We start from the raw sequence: 25,226 nt of genomic DNA on the forward strand, positions 1-25,226 counted from the left end.
TGAAATTAAATTAAGGACATGCATCAGAAAAATTGGGAATGTTGGACAATAAATATATGAATATAACAGCTTGATTTTGCAGTGTTGTCTAATGTGTGTTAAAGCAAAAGTGTCCAAAAGTGTGAATTATGGGATAACGGACACAGCAATGCATCATGTATTATAAGATCATTATGTGTAGCGTGATCCATTAAAACGTACAATATATATTTCAATTCAGACCTAGATATTATGACTATTACTCCACTAGATGTATTGTTCGCTGTAAACATGATGATCTTAAATTTATTAATTATTAATTTACTATTAGTGTAAAGTTGCATAAAATGTAAATACTCAATAAAGTAGGCTAACTATGTTACGTCAGATGGATGAATGGTTGGATTCCACAACTGGTAAAATAAGACATAATAATATAAGACAATATAACATTTACTGTAGGATCATACAATTTACTGCTGACTTAATTTAAAAACTGTTCTATTGCGCTTCTGATTTGGCAGTGAAATTCGCTGATTTTGGGTGCGTAAGATGTGAAGGATTCAATGGTCCAGTTAGTATTTTCACCCCATAATAAATTGTTTTTTGTAAATAAGTTTGTTCAATAATAAAAAAAATAAATAAATAAAAAAATAAATAAAAATTAAAAAAAAAATTTCACCCCATAATGGCGGCCGCGCTACCGGAGCGCCATCTAGTGGCTGTTACCCAAAAAGTATCAGAGTGTCGCCTCTTGTTGCTTTCTTTGAAAAGGACTTTGACTGTGGTAAATCATCCAAGTAAAAAAAAAAAACTTTTAGAGCTGTAATGAATATATGTGTGACATTGTGTGTCTAGAAAACTAATTTTAGCCCTTAGATTTAAAGACTTTTTCGTAAAGTGTGTTCAGACTGTACTGATTTATATGTTTATAAATCCATTGATCCAGTCCAGCAGGTGTCAGTGTATCTCCTGTTGTTTCTTATATGTAAGTAAAGAAGAAAATGTTATCCATATGACACGAGTTTATCATTTAAACACTGATCTGATTCACACGGAGCTGCATGAACAATGAATCTTTCAGAGAGTTCAGTCAGAAGCAGTGATTCACCAGAGATTCAAGCTGTGAGTAGTTGTTAACCTCGTGATTGAATGTTTTTGGTGAACATATGGCAGCAGCATCACATAACACCATAGTTAATGTGTTTGTTTTGAGTTCAGGATGTGTGTCAGCTGAAGATCGGATTCATCGGAGCAGGAAACATGGCGTTTGGAATCGCGCAGGGCATCATCGCGTCAGGTGCACATTGGGTTTAAGTGCATTATTTGTGCATTTATTATAAGTGCATGCCCTGCCCTTCCCTCGCTGACTTCCCTCAGTGTCGTTGACTCGGATGTTAGTCATAGCTTACGTTGCACGAGTGCCCTCTACTGGCGGAATTGGAACGTTACATTTTTTTCCTTGCAAAACTTTTTAATGCATCATTCATGTATATAGATGTGTTTGGGTTGCTATATATTTTTATATATATATATATATATATATATATGAGTCATTCCACGAAACCGGTACGATTTGGACTTACACATTTTTAGATTTATTTTACCAAAATGTATTACTTTTCTGAACACCCCACAACATTAATGACATATTTAACTTCCAGAAAAACATATTTTCCCATCTCATGCATCAAATCCCTATTATTATTGGTCATTATTTTAAGTTATGGACACTATGGGAGCTCTCTGAATATTATTAATAAATGTATTTGTGATAAAATCAACATTTTCCTATTAATCAGATCTGCCTCACACTAATTCAGTCATTGCAAATATAAAAGTTACATAAAATCTCACACTTTTGCTACTAAAGCCTGAAATGGACACTTTTTGTGACAGAAACCTCATCATTTCTGATCAAAGGCTTCACTTCAGAATTTGAACTAAAATCAGTTTTCTTATGATCGATCTGAACATTTCAGACAGAGTTCAACTAACTTTAAATTACTTTTTTTATAAACTTAACAAAAAATAAATAATAATAAAAATGTAGGTGTGACGGGGTTGAGATTTTTTGGCCACTTCTCTAAATCTAGTGAATAAAAGGAGATCACATGACATGCATGATATTAAGAAATCATGAATAATGTTGATCATTTTCACAAGTAATAGTTTTCTATCTTTAATTGATGTAACGAGTCGTTAAGTTCGACAAACACAATTTCACAACATCATTTAGTTATAATTATTAAAGAAGGTGCTAACTCGCCTGTGTCTGCTCAAAATGACTTCTATGATGTCACTTCCTATTAATGATGTCACATAAGTATCAGTTCATTATGGTTTGTGTAACGGGGTCGAGGGGTTACTGAGGTACGGAACTAAATCATGTGATTTTAATGAATAATCATGAAAAAACATCACCAGCAAAAAAGCACAGATGGATATTTATGGGAATGGCAAAATGAATGAACTTTTTCCTCATTTTATTATTCATATCCCAAGAACACTTTGTGACAAAATAGGCGGTGTCAACTGAAAATACTAAATAATTTCTAATATGAAGATAAAATGTATGTCATGTTTTTAAACATTATTAAAGGAGACATTTCAATTAATACAGAAAGCTTTTAAAATATATATTTTGGTGACCCAATAGATAAAATACACTTTGAGGGACTCAAATCATACCGGTTTCGTGGAATGACTCATATATATCATAGAGTTGTCTGTGGTGGGGTAAATTAAACGCGATATGCAGTGACGTCACAATCGTGTTGCATTGTGGTATATGGAGCTGCCTGAAGTGTATATATGAAGTAGACTCGCTCCCTCAATTTTGACCGTGTTTGGTAGAACGTCACATGATGTCATAACATGTTGTAATTATGACATGGCATGAATGCAGCATACCAAAAAAATGTACTTAACAAATAATTTGATACTTTTATATATTGAAGTTAATGTAAAAACAAAACAAATTCAGCCATTGAGATTTTTAAAAAGTTTTTTATTGAGATATTTCTGTGGTTTTGTTGACATGTTCTACTGTTTTCTGTGCTGTAGGGAAGGTTCCACCTTCTAATATCATTATTAGCGCTCCGTCCACGAACAACCTTCCTCGCTTTCAGGTACGACCTGTGACATTATTAAAGGGTTAGTTCACCCAAAAATGAAAATAATGTCATTAATTACTCACCCTCATGTCGTTCCACACCCGTAAGACCTTCGTTCATCTTCAGAACACAAATTAAGATATTTTTGATGAAATCCGATGGCTCAGTGAGGCCTGCATAGCCAGCAATGACATTTCCTCTCTCAAGATCCATTAATGTACTAAAAACATATTTAAATCAGTTCATGTGAGTACAGTGGTTCAATATTAATATTATAAAGCCACGAGAATATTTTTTGGTGTGCCAAAAAAAACAAAATAACGACTTATTTAGTGATGGCCGATTTCAAAACACTGCTTCAGGAAGCTTCAGAGCGTTATGAATCTTTTGTGTCGAATCATGATTCGGATCGCGTGTCAAACTGCTGAAATCACGTGACTTTGGCGTTCCGAACCGCTGATTCGACACAAAAGATTCATAACGCTCTGAAGCAGTGTTTAGAAATCGGCCATCACTATATAAGTCGTTATTTTGTTTTTTTTGGCGCACCAAAAATATTCTCGTGGCTTTATAATATTAATATTGAACCACTGTACTCACATGAACTGATTTAAATATGTTTTTAGTACATTAATGGATCTTGAGAGAGGAAATGTCATTGCTGGCTATGCAGGCCTCACTGAGCCATCGGATTTCATCAAAAATATCTTAATTTGTGTTCCGAAGATAAACGAAGGTCTTACGGGTGTGGAACGGCATGAGGGTGAGTAATAAATGACATAATTTTCATTTTTAGGTGAAATAACCCTTTAACATTTTAATTATAAAGATTATTTATTGATTAATTTTAAATTATTAATCAAAGTCAAGAAATGTTATGGTCATATTTCACCTTAAAACTAAGATAATGTAAATATTTTATTATATTATACATACAAATGTTGTTTAAAATTAATATAAAAATATTTTTTTAGTTTTAAAATAATATAAAAATATTTTGAACCCATTGAACCTTATTTTTTTGCATTGTTATATTACACATGCATAGTCTTATTAACATAATACAAAAATTGTGATAAATCGAAAATTGTTAATAAATCGATTATAATTGTGTGATTTCATAACACTAGTACAAATAATTTTTTTGTTGATTTTGGGGTGAAATATGACCCAGATGCTTCTTCATGAGATTCACCTGCTTGCTAAGTATATACACACACCTGGATTCCTTAAATAAGCCAGTAACGTGTAAAAGTTTTTCCCAGTAACTCCTGCAGTACCGTGACAGGTTTGTTCTCACAGGAGAGAGGCGTCTCTGTCACTCACTCGAATGATGAGGTTGTCGAACGCTCTCGGTTGGTGTTTCTGGCCGTCAAACCTCACCTCGTTCCAAAGGTTCTGAACGGAATCTCCCGGAATGTCACTCAGGAACACATCATCGTTTCCATGGCAGCTGGAATCACTCTAGAAACACTTGAGGAGGTGAGGATTTATCATTACCCAAGTCTTAATGGACACATTTTTCTAACCTCTGAGAACATCAGATATTATTTTGCTGTCTGTCTCTCTAGCTGTTGCCTGCTGGGACACGTGTGGTTCGTATGATGCCAAATCTTCCCTGTGTGCTCCTGGAAGGCGCGCTGCTCCTCGCCTCAGGCTCGTGCGCTGGAGAGGAGGAGGAGACTCTCCTAAAGACCCTCCTCAGCCCGTGTGGATTGGTGGAGGCGGGGCCTGAGCCCTGGATTGACGCCCACACGGGCTTGAGTGGCAGCGGCGTCGCGTTTGTGAGTGGCAGCAGCGTCTTACCTGTGAATCAGGATTTTCTGTAAATTACACACATTTACTTGAATGAAGTATGCAGGGGTTTTGGGGAAACATTTAGAGTAATATTGTAAAAAATAAATAAATAAATAAATATATATATATATATATATATATTTTTTTTTTATATATATATATATTTTTATATAAATGTTAATATAAATAAATAAATGTAATTACATAGAATCTAACAGTACAGTATTATAGTGAGTAGAAAAAATATTTAATATATATAACGTAACATAATAGAAATAAAATATTCAATATTTTCCAAATAATATTTTACATATATTAATAATATTAATTTTCCTCAATGTAATTGGGGTTCGTTAGGAAATTTAGAGTAAAACCGTAAAATAAAAAAATAACACTCAACTAAATAAATAAATAATTAAAATAAACAAACAAAAAAAAACATTTAAATAAGTAAATAAATAAATAATCTAACTATTGTGGGTAGAAAAACATGTAATAACATAATAGAAATGAAATATTTTCCAAATAATATTTTACACATTTATAATATTAATATAAATTGTGTTTGGAATTTAGAGTAAAATGGTAAAAGAAATAAATATATAAAATAAAATTAATCATTAAAACAAATAAATTTAAATAAATAAAACTGACAAATAAATACATTTAAATAAATAAAAAATAACATCAAACTAAATAAATCATTAAAATAAATAAATATGTTTAAATAAAAGAATAAATAATCTAACAGTACAGTACTATTGTGGGTAAAGAAAAACTAATAATGAAATATAATAGAAATAAAATATTTTCCAAATAATATTTTACACATATTTATAAAAATAATTTATATTTATTTAATTCTTATTATGTTACATTGTTACAGTTTTGCCTGCTCACTATAGTGCTGTACTGTTAGATTACTAATATTTCTCTCTTTAAATTGATTTCAATCATTTATTTATTTATAAATAAAATAATAATAAAAGTTTTCACAGTATAAATTGGGTCTTTATACATTTATACACAAAGAATTCTAGGGGTCCAAGGAAAATAATGCATAACACTAATATTAAACTAAAACAAATGATTGAAATAAATTTGTACAAAATTGTAACATAAAAGAATTGAAATATTTTCCTAATAATATTTTACATATATTTATAATATCAATTTTGCACTCTATAAATTTGCTCTTTATACATGAAAATATATAGCTGTCTTTTAAATGTTCTCATTCTCACATGAGGATGATCATGTTTGGCAGTCAAACCTCTGATCTGGAGTCAGTCCTATGATTATTCTGATTTTTTTTCCAGCTCTTTGCAATATAAACCATACAGGTCTGTGAATATTCTGCTCAACATTAGCTCCTGATCTTCATAAAGAAAAGTTCAGTTTTTGTATAGTGATTCTCTGTTTCTGAAGCTGTCTGATGGCTGTGCTCCGTCTCACAGGTGTATGTCTTCGCGGAGGCGCTGGCGGAGGGTGCCGTAAAAATGGGGATGCCGAGCTCTTTGGCTCGACGGATTGCAGCTCAAACAATACTGGTAGGAATTATTTCATGATGGGATATTTTAGTTTACAATATTTTGCAATTACATTTTTACCAGTGTAAAACCCAGATTTATGTGATTGTTGTTATTGAAATCTGAAGTGTCTGGCTGGTTGTAGGGCGCTGGAGTGTTACTGCGTGACACCGGGAAGCTCCCGGCGGAGCTGAAGGCCGAGGTGTGTACGCCCGGAGGGACCACAATTCACGGGATCCACGCACTGGAGAAGGGAGGATTCAGAGCGGCTGCGATGGGAGCCGTAGAGGCGGCCACTGAAAGAGCCAGAGAACTCGGAAAGAAGAACTGAATGTACATCAGATTATAACAGGGACTTAAAACCATTCATGTCTTATTTTATGCACCAAGATGTTTTGAATGTTGACTACTGGTGCTAAGGGATGCCGAGCTTTGATAATTGATTCAAAGGTGCTTTTTAAGGTACAGTACTTACAACTGGAATCATCCAAGGATGAGAAGTCCATGTGTTTTCTATGTAAAGCGGAATAAAGTCTTAAGGCAACAATATCTATATATATAGAGACCCAGAAACCTAAATTGCTTGCTTGTATTGTTTAATATGGTTTGTAGTATGATTTTAAGGTACTTGACGAACCAGAAACAAATTCAGAAACCAAAGCAGCTCTAAAATGATGACCTTTCTACATAAGAATGTATATTTAATGTGTAAAAATTAGCTTTTGTCAGCTGATACTGATTATTGGCCGATATGCGATGCACCGATATATCGGCCAATAATCGGTATCGGCCAATAAAAACTAAATTTTATATATATATATATATATATATATATATATATATATATATATATATATATATATATATATATGCGATGCACCGATATATCAGCCAATAATCGGTATCGGCTAATAAATTTTTTACACTTTCGGCTATCTGAAACAAGTTGATAAAATGGAGAGAATAAAGTTTTTATTTGCATTTCTTTCAAAATATAATAACTAAACATATAATTATGGCAGATATCACTTAGAATAATCGGCTATCGTTATCGCTGGAGAAACTTGGTATCGGTGCATACATTATATATATATATATATATATATATATATATATATATATATATATATATATATATATATATATATAGATAGATAGATAGATAGATAGATAGATAGATAGATAGATAGATAGATAGATAGGTAGATAGATAGATATAGATAGATAGATAGATAGATATAGATAGATAGGTAGATGTATAGATAGTATATTTTCCCTAGCAAACCCAATTTATATTGTGAAAAATTAATATTATACATTCAGTGTGTGTGTGTGTGTGTGTGTGTATATATATATACAGGGAGTGCAGAATTATTAGGCAAGTTGATTTTTTGATCATATTTTTTTTCCAAGTACATTTTACCAATTCCAATCCACATCAATCATAATAACTACTATTAATATTGTTTTTAATCATTTATAAGTGATACATAATTGTTCATGAAGGCTGGAAATGAAAAATGCCTTATATTCAGGTGTGCAGAATTATTAGGCAGGTTTTCTTTTACAGGCCAAATGAGCCAAAAAAGAGATTTAACTCAGACTGAAAAGTCAAAAACTATTAAATACTCATGAGAAGGACGCAATACCAATGCAATACTAGAAATTGCAAAGTTAAAGCATGACCAATGGACAGCAAAATGCTCATTGGGTCAGCGGGGTCATACAAAAACAGGTGGAAAAGAAAAGATGCATGTTAACTGCAAAATAATTAAGAATTAAGGTGAAGAATTAAGTGTGAAACCATCAGGAACCCTTTAGTCTCCAGCGCCACCATTTTCCAGAACTGCAACCTACCTGGAGTCTCCAGAAGTGTGAGGTCTCAGGATCTCAGAGACTTAGGCTAGCTAAAGAATCCTAAAAAATGACCTGCTCTTAATAAAAATCACAAGCTGAAGTGTTAGAAAATACATTAAGACTGGGTTTTTATAGGCCTTATAGACAGACAGATTGAGAGTGACTCTTGAAGGACCAGCACCACATCCTCTTGTACCACCGTTTGAAGAATTTATCTTCCAGAATCTGGCAGTAAGATGTGGGAGTTCACTTTTAGTCCATCTCTTATCCTGAAATGTCCGTCTTGCAGATATGGACTAAAAATGATCTTCTAAAACTTACTGTCAGATTTTGGAAGATGAATTCTTCAAACGGTGGTACAAGAGGATGTGGTGCTGGTCCTTCAAGAGTCACTCTCAAGCCGTCTGTCTATAAGGCCTATAAAAACCCAGTCTTCATGTATTTTCTAACACTTCAGCTTGTGATTTTTATTAAGAGTGGATCATTTTTTAGGATTCTTTAGCTAGCCTAAGTCTCTGAGATCCTGACACCTCACACTTCTGGAGACTCCAGGTAGGTTGCAGTTCTGGAAAATGGTGGCGCTGGAGACTAAAGGGTTCCTGATGGTTTCACACTTAATTCTTCACCTTAATTCTTAATTCTTTTGCAGTTAACATGCGTCTTTTCTTTTCCACCTGTTTTTGTATGACCCCGCTGACCCAATGAGCGTTTTGCTGTCCATTGGTCATGCTTTAACTTTGCAATTTCTAGTATTGCATTAGTATTGCGTCCTTCTCATGAGTATTTAATCATTTTTGACTTTTCAGTCTGAGTTAAATCTCTTTTTTGGCTCATTTGGCCTGTAAAAGAAAACCTGCCTAATAATTCTGCACACCTGAATAATAGGCGTTTTTCATTTCCAGCCTTCATGAACTATTATGTATCACTTATAAATGATTAAAAACAATATTAATGGTAGTTATTAAGATTGATGTGGATTGGAATTGGTAAAATGTACTTGGAAAAAAAATATGATCAGAAAATCAACTTGCCTAATAATTCTGCACTCCCTGTATATATACACACACACACACACACACACACACACACTGAATGTATAATATTAATTTTTCACTATATATATATATATATATAGTCCACACAGATTCAAACAATCTGTAATCATCATATGAAACTGTTTCTGTGAATAAATTAATCTGTTAAATTCACTTTAAACTAGTTTTGTGTGCCCTTATAACCTTATTTATTCACACCGTGCAAATTTAACAATAAAATATCTGATCTAGGTAACATTTTGGATATAAGATATAATTATTAAAATGTATTTTTGTTTGTATTAAATATGTCTTTAAGAATACAACCAAAATTCTATGTTTTTACTCCTGTTTCCACAAAAAGAGCAGATACAGCATTTCACTGTTTCCTTAGAAATGGGCCTTTCCCATCATTTGATGGCGTCATGTACGCAGTCGCGCTGGGAAACAGTGACAGAATGTACCATGTGCTAAAATATCATGACAAAATATGTTTTAGAAAGTCTTCTACCGCACTACTGTGATTTGTGTCTATATGTATACTGTTAACTCGTGATTACACATACATTTAAGCTTCATCAGTGTAATGTTTGGTAGTTTTGAGGCGGTTTTGTGGAAGTGATCTCCCCCGCTCGAGAGCACGAATGGTTCGCTCGGGTCTCGCTCGCTCCTTCTGTTCCTTGAGCGCGCGGCGAGACGCAGCGATTCATTCAACACCAACTAAAGCGTTTAAAGTGAGTATATGTTTGAAAAATGATGGTGTTTATCCTCATTTGTAGCTTTTCTTTGTTTAAATGAGTGAATAATGCGGTGCTGTAAATGTACGGGGTGTTTAAAAGCCGGTTAGACGTCTTTCATCTGTTTATTTATTCATGTAAAAATAATCAATATATGATTGTTAAGTTACATGACAGAGAGCTCGTGCTGATGTTTCAGTCACTGTCATAATGAAAATGCGTTTAATCTCTTATAAATATGTAGTATGTTGGTGTTCGTGGGCCTGACACCTCCATGTGCAGGAAGTCCAGACAGATTATCTTGAATAATGACGCATTCTCATGTTTAATCTGATGATCTCCAGGTTAACCGGAGATTTCTACAGATTTATTGATTTTATGATCTCTGGACAACACCTGCTTCTTTTCGGACCTACAAAATGAGTGATTAGGCTTTAATATGATAAGATCCACATTAGTCTATTTCCCCTAATTGCAGGTTCAGTACTTGACAGTCATAGTCACTGTCATTATAATGTAAAGTTGGCATAGTGGTGGTAAATAATGTGTGTGTGTGTTTAATTCTAGTTATAGTGAAGTATTTTTAGTGTTTTGTAAAGTTAAATGTTAATATCAAATAAATCACCAACACATTAAACATTTTGATTCTACATAATATTAGCCTAAGTCAGGGGTTTTCAATATTTTAGATGCCACTGGCCCCCAAATATGATCTTCCTATCCTATGGAAGCTTGTTTCCAACACTGAATAAAAATAAAAAGGATATTTGCCACTTTTTAATCTCGCAATTCTGACTTTTTTTCTCAGAATTCAGTGATATAAACTTGCAATTGCGAGAAAAAAAGTCAGAATTGAGGAAAAAAGTCAGCATTGTGAGAAAAAATTCAGAATTGTGATAAACTCGCAATTGTGAGAAAGTCAAAATTGTGAGATATAAACTCAATTGCAAGAAAAAAAGTCAGAATTGCGAGAAATAAACAATTTTTTTCCCCCAGTATTCAGTGGTATAAACTCGCTAGTTATAAAGTCAGAATTGCAACTCGCAATTATGAGAAAAAAGTTAGAATTGTGAGATAAAAAGTCAGAATTGTGAGAAAAACAAGCAATTGCGAGAAAAAGTCAAAATTGTGAGATATAAACTTGCAATTGCGTGATATAGCCTAAAGTCAGAATTGCGAGATATAAACACGCAATTGCGAGGTAAAAAAATCAGAATTGTGAGATATATACTTAAAATTGCAAGTTATAAAGTCAGAATTGCAAGACATAAACTCGCAACTGCAAGTTATAAAGTCAGAATTGCAAGATATAAACTCGCAATTGCGAGGTAAAAAAATCTGAATTGTGAGATATAAACTTACAATTGCAAGTTATAAAGTCAGAATTGCAAGACATAAACTCGCAACTGCAAGTTATAAAGTTAGAATTGCTAGATATAAACTCGCAATTGCGAGAAAAAAAAAAATTGAATTCTGTGATATAAACTCGCAATTGCGAGGTAAAAAAAGTCAGAATTGCGAGATATATACTTAAAATTGCAAGTTATAAAGTCAGAAATGTGTGATATAAAATCGCAGTTACGAGTTATAAAGTCAGAACTGCGACATATAAACACGCAATTCTGATTTTTTTCCCCCTCAGAATTCAGTGGTATAAACTCGCTAGTTATAAAGTCAGAATTGCAACTCGCAATTACAAGAAAAAAGTTAGAATTGTGAGATAAAAAGTCAGAATTGTGAGAAAAACTTGCAATTGCGAGAAAAAAAGTCAAAATTGTGAGATATAAACTTGCAATTGCGTGATATAGCCTAAAGTCAGAATTGCAAGATATAAACTCGCTATTGCGAGGTAAAAAAATCTGAATTGTGAGATATATACTTACAATTGCAAGTTATAAAGTCAGAATTGCAAGACATAAACTCGCAACTGCAAGTTATAAAGTTAGAATTGCTAGATATAAACTCGCAATTGCGAGGAAAAAAAAAATTGAATTCTGTGATATAAACTCGCAATTGCAAGGTAAAAAAAGTCAGAATTGCGAGATATATACTTAAAATTGCAAGTTATAAAGTCAGAAATGTGTGATATAAAATTGCAGTTACGAGTTATAAAGTCAGAACTGCGACATATAAACACGCAATTCTGATTTTTTTCCCCCCTCAGAATTCAGTGGTATAAACTCGCTAGTTATAAAGTCAGAATTGCAACTCGCAATTACAAGAAAAAAGTTAGAATTGTGAGATAAAAAGTCAGAATTGTGAGAAAAACTTGCAATTGCGAGAAAAAAAGTCAAAATTGTGAGATATAAACTTGCAATTGCGTGATATAGCCTAAAGTCAGAATTGCGAGATATAAACTCGCAATTGCAAGGTAAAAAAAATCAGAATTGTGAGATATATACTTAAAATTGCAAGTTATAAAGTCAGAATTGCAAGACATAAACTCGCAATTGCGAGGAAAAAAAAATTAGAATTCTGTGATATAAACTCGCAATTGCGAGTTATAAAGTCAGAACTGCGAGATATAAACACGCAATTCTGATTTTTTTCCCCCCTTAGAATTCAGTGGTATAAACTCGCAGTTGCTAGTTATAAAGTCAGAATTGCAACTCGCAATTAAAGTCAGAATTGTGAGATGTAAACTGGCAATTGTAAGAAAAAAAATTTAAATTGTGAGATAAAAAGTTTTAATTGTTTTTATTCCATGGCAGAAACAAGCTTCCATATCATCCTCATGTGAGGGACCTAATTCTTAAATTTAAACCTTTCCACAGACCCCTAGCGGCCCCTTGGGGTCCTCAGCCTGGACTCCAGTTTGATGCGAAGTTTTATGCAAATTAAGTTAGCTTAATCATTAAATTATGACTGTCTACAGTGTCCAGTCATGCTATACTAACAAAGTAGTACAAGATACTACATACTATCATGTATGCTGTACCATGATAATACCATATTTTTGGACTTATACCATGGTAAATACTATGGTAATTATTCAGTACCATATATCAAAGTACCTATCTGATATCATCTCAGTACCATGTTTTCACCATAGAGCTTCTTTGCAAGGGCATGTAGGATTGAAGTCCTCTTGTGAGATTCAATATACATAAACACTTTTCTTGTTTACACATTATGGGTTATTGCTTACCTTTGTCTGGATGAGAAGAACGAGTTGAGCTACATATCGTTTGTTTGGTCGCTTTTCCTGTTTGCTGAAGGTGAGTTTGGACAAACTGTCTCCCATCAGCATGCTGGATGCAGGATTTGGCTCATATTATTTGTCCCATGATGAATTCGAGTGGGAGTTTTGTCCATTCTGAATTTGATTGTCCTTTTTTTTTACTACATCATAATTTCAGTTCCTCCTTTTTATTCATTTTCAACTTGACTTCATTGTAAAGCTCAGTGTTTAAATTTAATGCAACCATAATTGTTTCTGTGTGATTTTGTGTGTGTGTGTGGCTTGTTTTGTCTTTAAAGCTGAAGTGTGTAATTTTTGCTGTACCAAATGATTCAGTAAAAATAATTATTGTCTCCTAGAACTGCATGATTCTGGATAATCATGATTTTTTCCATTTCAAACGGAGTTCATGATCAACTAAACAAAACAACATGTAATTTACTAGAGGTTCTGACAAAATAATTGCTGCAGTCTATTTAAAATGTTTAATTAACCTGAATGAATTATTTAAAAAAGATTGATTGAGTGAATTATTCAATGACTCACTGAAAAATAATTCACTTGTTTCATTACTGGATGAATCAGTTTTTTTGAACGAATCTCTTGAAAGAATGATTCAATGACAAATACATTTCTTAAGTCACTTGTCGCCACCTACTGGCGTAATGATGTAATCGATTAAATCATTATTTGAAGCGTCAAGTTACTTTCAAACGGGGATTTGCTCTATTTTACAACAGTAGACAACAGTGTTTATATCCGAACTATAAACTTTTATCCCAGTACTTCTGTGATAATATTAATATTTCATACCTATACTTGACAACGGCGCTCTCTGGATCATCGGCAGATTTGAATGTTCCGGTGTGATTTTGTCAAAGATTTAATAGACAGAGCCAAATCGTCATTTAGGTGGTGTTTGAATCAAGATCGCGATTTTTAACGATTAATCGTGCAGCTCTATTGTCTCCAAACAGGTTTTTCAAACACTCGTTTTATATTAAATTTTAAATTTTATGTACTTTGCTAATATTAACCATTGGACTATCAGTATGCTAAAAAGCTCTCAGAAAAGTCTCTTTATTATCTATAAAGCACCACCTCTGCATCCATTAAAGCAGCGGTTTTGTAACAAACAGTTTTACGTTTCTTTTGTTGTTGTTTTTTCCAACTTCTTGTTATGCCGTGTCAAATTAAAACATTAAACTTTTAAAATTTCTGTCACATGACCCTAAACCGACTGCGTCCCGCAGTATTACAAACCACACCCCTTCTACAGCCCCTCCCTCTGAAATCGCTGATGTCGTCACTAGGACTGCTCTTCTTCTTCACTTTCCTCACTGTTTAAGCTTCACTATCGCCACCTAGTGATAAGGCATACAGATCGTATAACATAGACTATCAGACGCCACATTTTAATAATGAAACTCTACAGTCAATTTTATTTTTATGGAAGGGGTAGGTTTCGGTGTGGCGGATAGGTTTTTAGCTATAATTACTATGAGTCTGTATTAATTTGATAGTATAATTTATTTTATGCTTTACTACTAGCTGTTATTTCATACTTGATAAGATTCGAAAGCAATATAAGCTCGTCTTGCAAACATTTCATAAATAAAACAAAAAATAATTAACTTATAAGATTTAGTAAGTGACATCCACGCATGTTTCTTCACGCGAGGCGTAACTTGTAGTAGGCGTAATTTGAAGGGGTGTGGTTTGTAGACCCTTCTCCCCTAAACAAACATAGTTTAATTGGCAAAATACATTTGTACATCGCAAAACACAATTTGCACACTTCATGTTTAATGTTAACCTATTGCTGTGTAATTAATTCTCCAGTTCCCTGTCACTCTCCTTTTCCTCTTTTTCATTTATTTATCAATCCTCCACCTCTATATTTCTGGACACAAGAAAATGCGCAACAGAAGCCACCGGAATTCTTTGAATCAGTCCGGTTCTTCCGAACGCCAGCCGGACCGAACCACTGCCAGCGCTGAGGGGTGTTTGTCCAGCGCGGCTCTTGAAGGTTTGAGATCGGAGTATTCGACTGTCTGGTTCGACCGCGGCACGTACGAGAGAGCGGAGAGCCTTTACTACCTACGACTCTTGCAGCAGCAAAATGGCACGACTGCTCCTGCGAGCTCTTCCGCTTCCTCCCGAAAGCAAGAAACCTGCCGCCATGGAGAGCAAGAGGCTTGTCACCATGTTGTTCAGGCCGTGTGGGTGAACAAACCCAACTTTGACCAAGCTGAGAGCAAGTTTGTGGGCCGCTTTCCCAATCAACCATCGACCCCAAGATCCCTCCAACTGCAGCCGAACAGCCAGACGCCCTGCGACGAAGGCTATCAATCACAAACCCCGACCCCGCCCACACCTGCTTCAAGGCCAATCAACGGCCTTCCTTGCCTGCCGCCATCCCCAATGGGGGTGTGGCTACAGAAACCTCTTTTCGATAAAGCTGAGGCGTCTTTCTATCAGAACTTGTACTCGCCACAGAGAAACCCGGAAACCAGCAGCGAAGAATCAAGCTCCAAACGCCGAAATAACGGCGTTTCTGCGCAAAAGAAGCCTGTGGTTTGCGATCGGCGGGATTCTGATGATGTCAGCACCAATCAAGGAGCGGCGCTGCGCTATTTCCTGCATGCCGACAGCGAGAGGGTGTGGCTAGATCGCGGTCGCTATGTGGAGGCGGAGACTCGTTTCTATGAAGAAGCCGCGGCGAGATCCGCCAAAACATCTATAAACCATTCTAGCCGGAAGCAGAAGTATGACTCTATACTCAAGAAAGATCGCACACACTTTCCCCACACATTATAGTTAATTAGTTCACTCACAACTTAAAATTCTGTCATTTTAACCCTCTTGTTGCTCCAAACCTGCATTGCTTTTGTTTCTTGAACATCCTACAAATCATCTTCTTCTGCGTTCCATAGAGGAAAGTAAGTCATACGGGTTTGGAACGATATGCAGGTCAGTAAATAATGACAGAATTTACAGTTTTTGGTGAACTGTCCCTTTAAAACGATGTTTAACATCAATCCCACCCATTGTATATTTACATATAAAATGTTTACAACCTTTTCTACTTCTTTTGTCCACCATCTTCATTGCATATTTTTTTTCTTTGATCTCTTTGTACACGTTCATTCTTGTTGTGTTCTGTCCGTTGTGTTGGCTTGAAAGATTCATTTCAGAGTTTTCTTCATATGTTTTGTTGATGTCATTTTTGCATGGTTGCGTTGCATTAACATTTAATATTATTAGTATTACATCCATTTACCAGTTTCCACATTCATTTTAATGCTTTAGTAAGTTTTTTTTGTTTCATTTTTATTGTTTTTATTTCAGTTTTAGTTATTTTAGTACATCAAGTTGAAAATATCACATTGGGAAGCGATTTATTTCATAATTCGCTTATTTCTTATGTTGTTCATAATTCTTGTTGATTTTTGTGTTGGATAAACTTTCGTTACATTAATTGTAAAATATCATCTGATTGAAATAGATAAACAAAAACTAGCATTTTATTAGCTCCCCAACATCCTATTATTTTCATCAAGGCAAAATATATAGAAAATCAAATGTTCATCTCATTTCATCATTGCTCAATCAATGTTTATTTCAGGTAGTATTTTGTGAGGTTGTTACAGGTCTTGTGTGTGTTTGTGCAGGATGACTGCAGCGGACTGTTTGGCGCAGGAGAGGATCTGGTTCGATAAGCCGCGTTACGATGAAGCAGAAAGGCGTTTTTACGAGCAGATGAATGGACCTACGCAACCCAGACAGGTAATAAACTCCAGATACATCTCATATTAACACGCTACTTGTACTATTGCATCAGTATGCATGATGCACTACATGGTATTTTTGAAGAATTCACTGTTTAAAGCTACAGAAACACTTGCTCTATACCAGCACACACTGAGGTTTCTCTTTCTCGTCTCAGGACACTGGAGCTAACAGTATTCTTCAGGACATCGCTAGAGCACGAGAAAACATACAGAAATCTCTGGCTGGGGTGAGTTGAACGAAAAACCTATGACTGCTCTTAGAGAGACACAACCAAGCTCTGTTGTAGGGCTGCACAATTTGGGGGAAAAATCGAATTGCTTTATATATATATAGCTGTCAATAGATTAAAATTTTTAAGCGCGATTTAAAGAATTCACCCAAAACTGAAGTTTCTGTCATTAATTACTCACCCTCATGTCGTTCCACACCCGTAAGACCTTCGTTCATCTTCAGAACACAAATTAAGATATTTTTGATAAAATCCGAGAGGTTTATGACTCGTCCATAGAGATCAATATAATCAACACTTTCAAGGTCCAGAAAGGTACTAAAGACATCGTTAAAAAAAGTCATGTGACTGCAGTGGTTCAACCTTAATGTTATGAAGAGATGAGAATACTTTTTGTGTGCAAAAACAAAAACGACTTTATTCAACAAATTCGGCTGTCCCCTGTCATTATCCTTATGCAGTAACAGTGAAGGCTTCAGTGTTCATGTCCAAATGCAGGCTCAGTATTGGCCAAAGCTGATCACGTGATCAGCACGACGCATGCGTGTGATGCTGACGCAGGCCAATAATGAGTCGCCATTCTGATGTAGAACCTGGAAGCGCTGGACGTAAACAACGAATGAGAATGTTGAATGAAGTCATTATTTTTGTTTTGTTTTTGCGCACAAAAAGTATTCTCATCTCTTCATCACATTAAGGTTGAACCACTGCAGTCACATGACTTTTTTTAACGATGTCTTTAGTACCTTTCTGGACCTTGAAAGTGTTGATTATATTGATCTCTATGGACGAGTCATAAACCTCTCGGATTTTATCAAAAATATCTTAATTTGTGTTCTAAAGATGAACGAAGGTCTTACGGGTGTGGAACGACATGAGGGTGAGTAATTAATGACAGAAACATTAACATCATAACATCATTTGCTATATCCAGCAAAGTAAACCATCAAATTGTTGATTAATACAAAACTGTATTACTGTAACACCAAATAACCAAATGATGTAAGGAGTCCATATAATTCATAAATATACGCACACCAAAAACCAAACAAACATTACAAGGAAAAAAAATCTTTCAGAATTCACAGTGTACAGTATGTTTAAGTTCAAGCTGCGATACTTAACAGGACCACATGGAGATGCCAAAAAAAAAAAATCCCTGACTGCATATACTACAGTACACGGATCAATTCAGAATTACTAAACACAGCAACAAATCCAAACATTATCCTGAATGTGTGTGGAAACGATGTGAACGTACTGAAATGCATCTGTGCGTAAATACAGTGTGCGATCAGTGCGTCGAGAGCGCATATAGCGGACTCACGCATGCTTACTGTACGCCACCGCAATCCTCATCCATTATAACTTTACTAGCGAGACACTGGTTTGCTTTATCCATCTGAGAAACCAATCCAATCACTGCACTGTATTATGAGATTGCATTACAGCAGAGAATTCAAATGTCACAAAAGACCGTTTCTGTGTCGTTCCTTCACTTCTGCCTGTTCAGCTCTAAATGTTTCTTCAGTACAGTAAAACAAATGTCACTTTCATGACACTTTAAAGCTTCTGTTTTGTTGTCAACAGCCAGTTTATAAACGGTTTTATCTGGATTAATTGTGCAGCTCTACTTTCTTCCTAAACTCTAGTGAGCTGTCTACTGCAAGGCTTCACTTGATTCTGCTGTCTTAGAAGGCAGTATGATCATGTCGCCTAGCCTTTGGAGCAGCCTTTGCGTCTGTGATATGCTGTCTATGTAGGCGGCTCACTAGGTTTTAGAACAGAGCCCCAGTTCTTCTCTCCTAAATCAAATGTTGACTTCCTTGATCTGCACTTTCCTTATAAATGATCTCTCCTGTAGCTGAAGACAACCTTGCAGCCAAGTAGAGGCTCCGCCCCTAAAATATCAAACCCCTCCCACCGCTCCTCTTCTGTAAGTGTGTGTGTGTGTGAATGCCGTCAACCAGACACACACCAAAGCGGCTCACGTCAAAGTCGGCTACTGCGTGAAGCGTGTGCATGCTCGCATGCGTGTTGTTTTAGGAAGTTTGAGAAGAAATCTGTTGCATGCGTTCCTGTGTGGATTTGTCGTGATGTTTCGTGTGTAGTGCTGTGGAAGGTCCAATTTTGCAGAAACCATAAATAAGAGCATATACACTTGTATCTTTGTTGTGAGGTTTGTATCAGTGTTATTTTAGTATCATTAAGAGAGTTTAGTTAACTGTAATAACCCTGGTGTGTATGTTATTCCAGGCTGTGCTGTATTTATGTATTTGCTCGGTAATTACCTATAGGACAGTGTTTTGTTTGTTTTTTTTCAGTGAGAACCATGATTTTAACCAAATAGAATTTAAAAAGTTTCATGCAAGAAGTATGATTAAGTTAAAATAATCACTAAATGAGCACAAGAAAGAATATTTTTCATTTATACACACAATTTGTGAACAAATGAATTAATTTTAATTATTATTAATTTTTAGTAATTTTACTATGTGCTTTTGTCAATTGTATAGTTTTTGTTCTTTTTTAAAAAATATATAATTTGGTTTAATTTTACTGCAGTTTATGTTCAGTGCTATTTTACTATTATTTATAAACTGTTATAGTGTTTATTAATATTTTGCAATAGCTTTTATTTTTGTTTTTATGTTTAATTTTTAGTAATTTGACTGAGCTTTTGTCATTTTTGTTAGTTTTGCTCTTTTTAAATATTATTTAACTTTAATTTTATTTCAATTTGCATGCAGTGCTATTTTAGTATTATTTATAAACTATTATAGTGTTCATAAATATTTTGCATTACCTTTTATTATGTTTATATTTTAATTTTAGTTTAGTTTTTAGTAATTTTACTGTGCTTTTAAATATTACTATTTAAGTTTAAATGCAGTTTTTTAGTATTATTTATATACTATTATAGTTTTTATTAATATTTTGCATTAGCAATTGCATTTTAATTTTATATTATATTTTTTGTTTAATGATTAAGTTCAAATAATCACTAAATGAACTAAAAAGAATATTTTTCATTTATACACAATATGTGAACAAATTAATTTAATTTGTACATTTTTGTATTTAAATTTTAGTTATTTGTGTTTAGTAATTTTACTATGTGCTTTTGTCATTTTTATTATTTTTTGTTCTTTTTTTAAATGTTATTATTCAGGTTTAATTTTATTTCAGTTTGCATGCAGTGCTGTTTAGTATTATTTATAAATTGATATAGTTTTTTAATATTTTGCATTAGCTTTTTTGTTTTTATTTTTAATTTTAGTTAATTTTTTAAATAATTTTACTGCGCTTTTGTCAATTTTAGTTTTTGCTCTTTTTAAATATTACTATTTAAGTTTAATATTATTTCAGATTGAATGCAGTTAAAAAAAACAATCAAAATATTTATGCTTTATTTATTTACTTGCATGTCATGTGACCATTGATCAACATCAGTGAACCGTGAACATGCAAATGTGTTGTTAAATTATTGAAATTAGCTTAAAATCTCAGGGGGATTTTAAGTAAAATATTTTTGCTCAAAGGTGTTCAGTTGACAAAAAAGTCTGGGAAACCTGTACCAACATAACAATATGTGTTCATAAACAACAATTTATAGCATATGAAATATTGCACAGAAACATCTGTAAACATGCAAAAGAATAATTTAATTTTTTGAAAGAGTTTTGAATCATTGAAAATGATTGAAATTCTCATAAACAAAATGAACATGCCAACTCCAACTGCAAAATAAGTTCTGACAAAATGTAGCAAAATTCATGTTTTTATTTCAGTGATGCATCAGCAGACTGTCGACTGTAGTTGTGTGTTCTGTTAGTAGTGTTTGTGATTCTCTCACTGCACAGGTGTGTATCAGAGCAGGGGCTGATGGGAACTGTGATGTGACGTGTGTGTGTGTGTCTTCTGTGTGTGTTTAGAGCGGCGGAGGCAGCGCTGCTGATTACGGGGAGCTCGCCGCACGCATGAAGAACCTGGAACTAGAGAACCAGAGTCTACACAAAGGTTTGTGTCTCGTGGTGTTGAAGAGATTCCCATAGCTTTGCATCTGCATTTCAGAAGGAATTTAACAATTCCAATTCTGCTTCCTTCATGGCTCCATTTTTGATTCTTTTGGTAATTTTTAGGAAAATGAATGAATGACAGTTTGGAAAAGCATTCAGTATTCTCAAACTAACTATTCAGAAAATCATATCACAGAACAATAATAACAAGTCCAAATTGTAAACAAATGAATTAATACAATTTTTAGTAATTTTACTATGTACTTTTGTTATTTGTAATACGTTGTTCTTTTTAAATATTACTATTTGTTTATTTTTATTTCAGTTTGCATGCAGTGCTATTTTAGTATTATTTATGAACTGTTATAGTTTATATTTAAATTTTACGGAAGAGGATTAGGGCCAAACAATAATAAAAAAAATAAAACCGTCTTGAGATTAAAGTTGTTAAATTTCGAGAAAAAAGTCGAAATAAAATGTTGAGAATAAAGTCGTTAAATTATGAGAACAAATTCGTTATATTATGAGAAAAAATGTTGTTAAATTTCGAGAAAAAAGTCGAGATAAAATGTTGAGAATAAACTCATTAAATTATGAGAATAAAGTCATTAAATTACGAGAAAAAAGTTGTTAAATTATGAGAACAAATTCGTAATTTAACGAATTTGTTCTCGTAATTTAACGATTTTTTTCTTGTAATTTAATGACTTTATTCTCAACATTTTATCTCGACTTTTTTCTCGAAATTGAACGAGTTTTTTCTCGTAATTTAACAACTTTAATCTCGAGATTAATCTCGAGTTTTATTTTTTTATTATTGCTTGGCCCTAATCTTCTTCCGTAATATTTTGCATTAGCTTTGATTTTTATATTTTTATATTATAATTTTAGTTTAATTTTTTTGTAAATGTACTATGTGCTTTTGTCATTTTATTGTATATTAAGTATTATTTATAAATTATTATAGTGTTTAATATTTTGGCATTAGCATATTTTTTCATAATTGTATAATCATATGTGATTTTTGTCTATTTTTTATTAGTTATTTAAAAAAAAAATACTATGTAGGCTTAATTTGATTTCAGTTTGCATTCAGTGTTATTTTAGTATTATTTATATACTATTATAGTTTTATTAATATTTGCATTAGCTTATATTTTTATATTTTAACTTCAGTCTAATTTTTATTAATTTTTATATGTGCTTTTGTCATTTTTATTGTTTTTTTTATTTACTATTTAGGTTACTACTGTATTTAATTTTACTTAAGTTTGCATTGCGTTATTTTAGTATTATTTATAAACTGTTATAGTTAATTAATATTTTACATTAGCTCCTTTTTATATTTTAATTTGTTTCATTTTTTTTGTAATTTTACTGTGCTCTCGTCATTCGTTTTTGCTCTTTTTAAATATTGCTATTTAAGTTTATTATTTCAGTTTGCATGCAGTGTTATTTTAGTTTTATTTATAAACTAAGCTTTTATTTTTATATTATAATTTTAGTTTAATTTTTAGTAATTTTACTATGTGCTTTTGTCATTTTTATTAGTTTGTCTTTAAAAAAAAATACTATTTAGGTTTATTTTATTTCAGTTTGCATGCAGTGTTATTTTAGTATTATTTATATACTATTGTGGTGTTTATGAATATTTTGCTTTAGCTCTTATTTTATATTTTAATTTGTTGAATTTTGTTTTAATTTTACTATGTGTTATTACTATTTAGGTTAAAAAAATTATTTCAGCTTTTATTTATTATTTTAAATTATTTATTTATTTGTTGTTCTTCTGTTTCTGTGTCTCAGTGGTGGAGGAGCTGCGTTCTGCTCTCAGTAAGATGGAGAGTCGAGTGTCAGCGCTGGAGAAGCGGTCAACAGCACCGACCGTTAACGGCACCGGTCCCGCCGCTCCCCAGAAAGCCTCGTCAGCTCCAGTGAAGGATGAGGATGAAGATGAGGATGACATTGACCTGTTTGGCAGTGATGAAGAGGTGGACGAGGAGGCTGAAAGACTGAAAGAGCAGCGGCTGCAAGAATATGCCGCGAAAAAGGCCAAAAAACCCGCCCTCATCGCAAAATCATCCATCCTATTAGACGTCAAACCTGTAAGTGTCTGCGCCAGTGATTCAGTTAGGCTGCTGTCACTTTAAGAGCGAATGCACACATCCAATATACTGATACTGTACTGATACTCTCACTCTCATGGTGTTCACAGTGGGACGATGAGACGGACATGGCGAAGCTGGAGGAGTGTGTGCGGTCGGTGCAGGTGGATGGGCTGCTGTGGGGGGCGTCCAAACTGGTTCCTGTGGGTTACGGCATCAAGAAACTGCAGATAAACTGTGTGGTGGAGGACGACAAGGTGGGAACAGACTTCCTGGAGGAGGAGATCACCAAGTTCGAGGACTACGTGAGTAACGTTCCCACGCAGACTGAAGCCATTAGCGCACAGATCCAGTGTTGTGTAAAGCTTGATGTGTTTGTTTTTTGTGTTTCAGGTTCAGAGCGTGGATGTCGCGGCGTTCAACAAGATCTAACACACACTCACACATGTAAACACTCACATGCTACTGCTGCTGGATGAATATCGGTTAATAAATGAGTTTGAAATGTATTTGTCTTGGTGTCTGTCTTCCATATTCCCCACATCTCGTTAAACATGTTTATTACGCAGTTCAGTATTAGAATCAACATTTGTGTCATTTAAGATCTTTTTCATGTGTTCGCGATCCTGAGCTCATATGCTGTGTTTGGTTTTCTGAACTCTGGTGGACATCAGCGAGACGCAACAGAGACGGTGGTTTGGGTTCATGAACTCTGATAGATAGATAGATAGATAGATAGATAGATAGATAGATAGATAGATAGATAGATAGATAGATATTCGGATAAATATATATTCGGATAGATAGTTATTCAGATAGATAGATATTTGGATAGATATTCGGATTGACAGATATTCGGATAGATAGATATTCAGATAGATATTCAGATAGTTATTAAGATAGATATTCTGAGATAGATATTCAGATAGATATTCAGATAGATATATATTCAGATAGATATTCGGATAGATATATATTCAGATAGATATATATTCAGATAGATATTCGGATAGATAGATATTCAGATAGATGGTTATTCAGATAGATATTCGGATTGATAGATATTCAGATAGATATTCGGATAGATAGAAATTCAGATAGATATTTGGATAGATAGATAGATATTCGGATAGATATATATTCAGATAGATATTTGGATAGATATATATTCTGATAGATATTCAGATAAATATTCGGATATATATTCGCATTGTTAGATATTTGGATAGATATACGGATAGATAGATATTCAAATAGACAGTTATTCAGATAGATATTCGGATAGATATTCAGATAGATAAATAGATATTCGGATAGATATTCAGATAGCTATTCGGATAGATATATATTCAGATGGATAGTTATTAAGATAGATATTCGGATAGATATATATTCGTACAGATAGATATTCGGATAGATATTCAGATAGCTATTCGGATAGATATATATTCAGATAGCTATTCGGATAGATATATATTCAGATGGATAGTTATTAAGATAGATATTCGGATAGATATATATTCAGATAGATAGATATTCAGATAGTTATTCAGATAGATATTCGGATAGATATATATTCAGATAGATAGATATTCGGGTAGATATTCAGATAGTTATTAAGATAGATAGATAAATAGATAGATACTTCAGATAGTTCTTTCTTTCTTTCTCCAACTGTAGCACATTACAATCCTTTATTGTTGCTGTACCATATAGACTTGGAATGGGCAGGAAAGAGTTAAACTGCAGGATGTGGAATCAGGTTCTCCAGCGGGAGTGACTGTGAGGAAAGCGACTCTTTGCTCTGACTCGCGTCTATTCGATTCAAACGAACTAATGAATAAAATC

The 25,226-nt window shown here is 33.6% G+C and overlaps 3 protein-coding genes across 12 annotated transcripts in view; all 3 read left to right on the plus strand.

Annotated features, from left to right (window-relative positions):
• The first annotated feature begins 943 nt into the window (after positions 1 to 943).
• pycr3 (pyrroline-5-carboxylate reductase 3) lies at positions 944 to 6,994 on the plus strand. Of its 2 annotated transcripts, none has more exons than XM_048207838.1 (7): positions 944 to 1,104; positions 1,201 to 1,279; positions 3,046 to 3,110; positions 4,398 to 4,577; positions 4,667 to 4,879; positions 6,350 to 6,442; positions 6,567 to 6,994. In XM_048207838.1, the coding sequence occupies exons 1-7, from the start codon at positions 1,051 to 1,053 to the stop codon at positions 6,750 to 6,752; spliced, it is 870 nt and encodes a 289-aa protein (XP_048063795.1). In that variant the 5' UTR covers positions 944 to 1,050; the 3' UTR covers positions 6,753 to 6,994. The 2 variants fall into 2 exon arrangements, with proteins under 2 accessions (XP_048063795.1, XP_048063796.1); XM_048207839.1 differs by having other exon boundaries at positions 970 to 1,104; positions 1,177 to 1,279.
• Positions 6,995 to 9,894: 2,900 nt separating this feature from the next.
• Positions 9,895 to 23,887, plus strand: eef1db (eukaryotic translation elongation factor 1 delta b (guanine nucleotide exchange protein)). Of its 5 annotated transcripts, XM_048207840.1 has the most exons (10): positions 9,948 to 10,046; positions 13,216 to 13,267; positions 15,145 to 15,998; positions 16,905 to 17,019; positions 17,180 to 17,251; positions 19,119 to 19,190; positions 21,190 to 21,274; positions 23,080 to 23,378; positions 23,489 to 23,683; positions 23,772 to 23,887. In XM_048207840.1, the coding sequence occupies exons 3-10, from the start codon at positions 15,148 to 15,150 to the stop codon at positions 23,808 to 23,810; spliced, it is 1,728 nt and encodes a 575-aa protein (XP_048063797.1). In that variant the 5' UTR covers positions 9,948 to 10,046; positions 13,216 to 13,267; positions 15,145 to 15,147; the 3' UTR covers positions 23,811 to 23,887. The 5 variants fall into 5 exon arrangements, with proteins under 5 accessions (XP_048063799.1, XP_048063801.1, XP_048063797.1 ...); XM_048207841.1 differs by lacking the exon at positions 19,119 to 19,190 and having other exon boundaries at positions 9,954 to 10,046; XM_048207843.1 differs by lacking the exon at positions 15,145 to 15,998 and having other exon boundaries at positions 9,963 to 10,046.
• Positions 23,888 to 24,986: 1,099 nt separating this feature from the next.
• The window catches only part of si:ch211-221n20.8 (neurogenic locus notch homolog protein 1), a 32,811-nt gene continuing 32,571 nt past the window's right edge, over positions 24,987 to 25,226 (plus strand). For 3 of the 5 annotated variants that reach the window (XM_048207851.1, XM_048207849.1, XM_048207847.1), the window contains exon 1: positions 24,989 to 25,226. This exon is cut by the window's right edge and continues 216 nt beyond it. The gene's annotated coding sequence lies outside the window, so the exon portion shown is untranslated. The other 2 variants (XM_048207852.1, XM_048207845.1) reach the window with 2 other exon arrangements.

The sequence above is a fragment of the Megalobrama amblycephala genome, linkage group LG11, assembly GCF_018812025.1.
Source record: "Megalobrama amblycephala isolate DHTTF-2021 linkage group LG11, ASM1881202v1, whole genome shotgun sequence".
In the NCBI taxonomy this organism is placed as follows: domain Eukaryota; kingdom Metazoa; phylum Chordata; class Actinopteri; order Cypriniformes; family Xenocyprididae; genus Megalobrama; species Megalobrama amblycephala.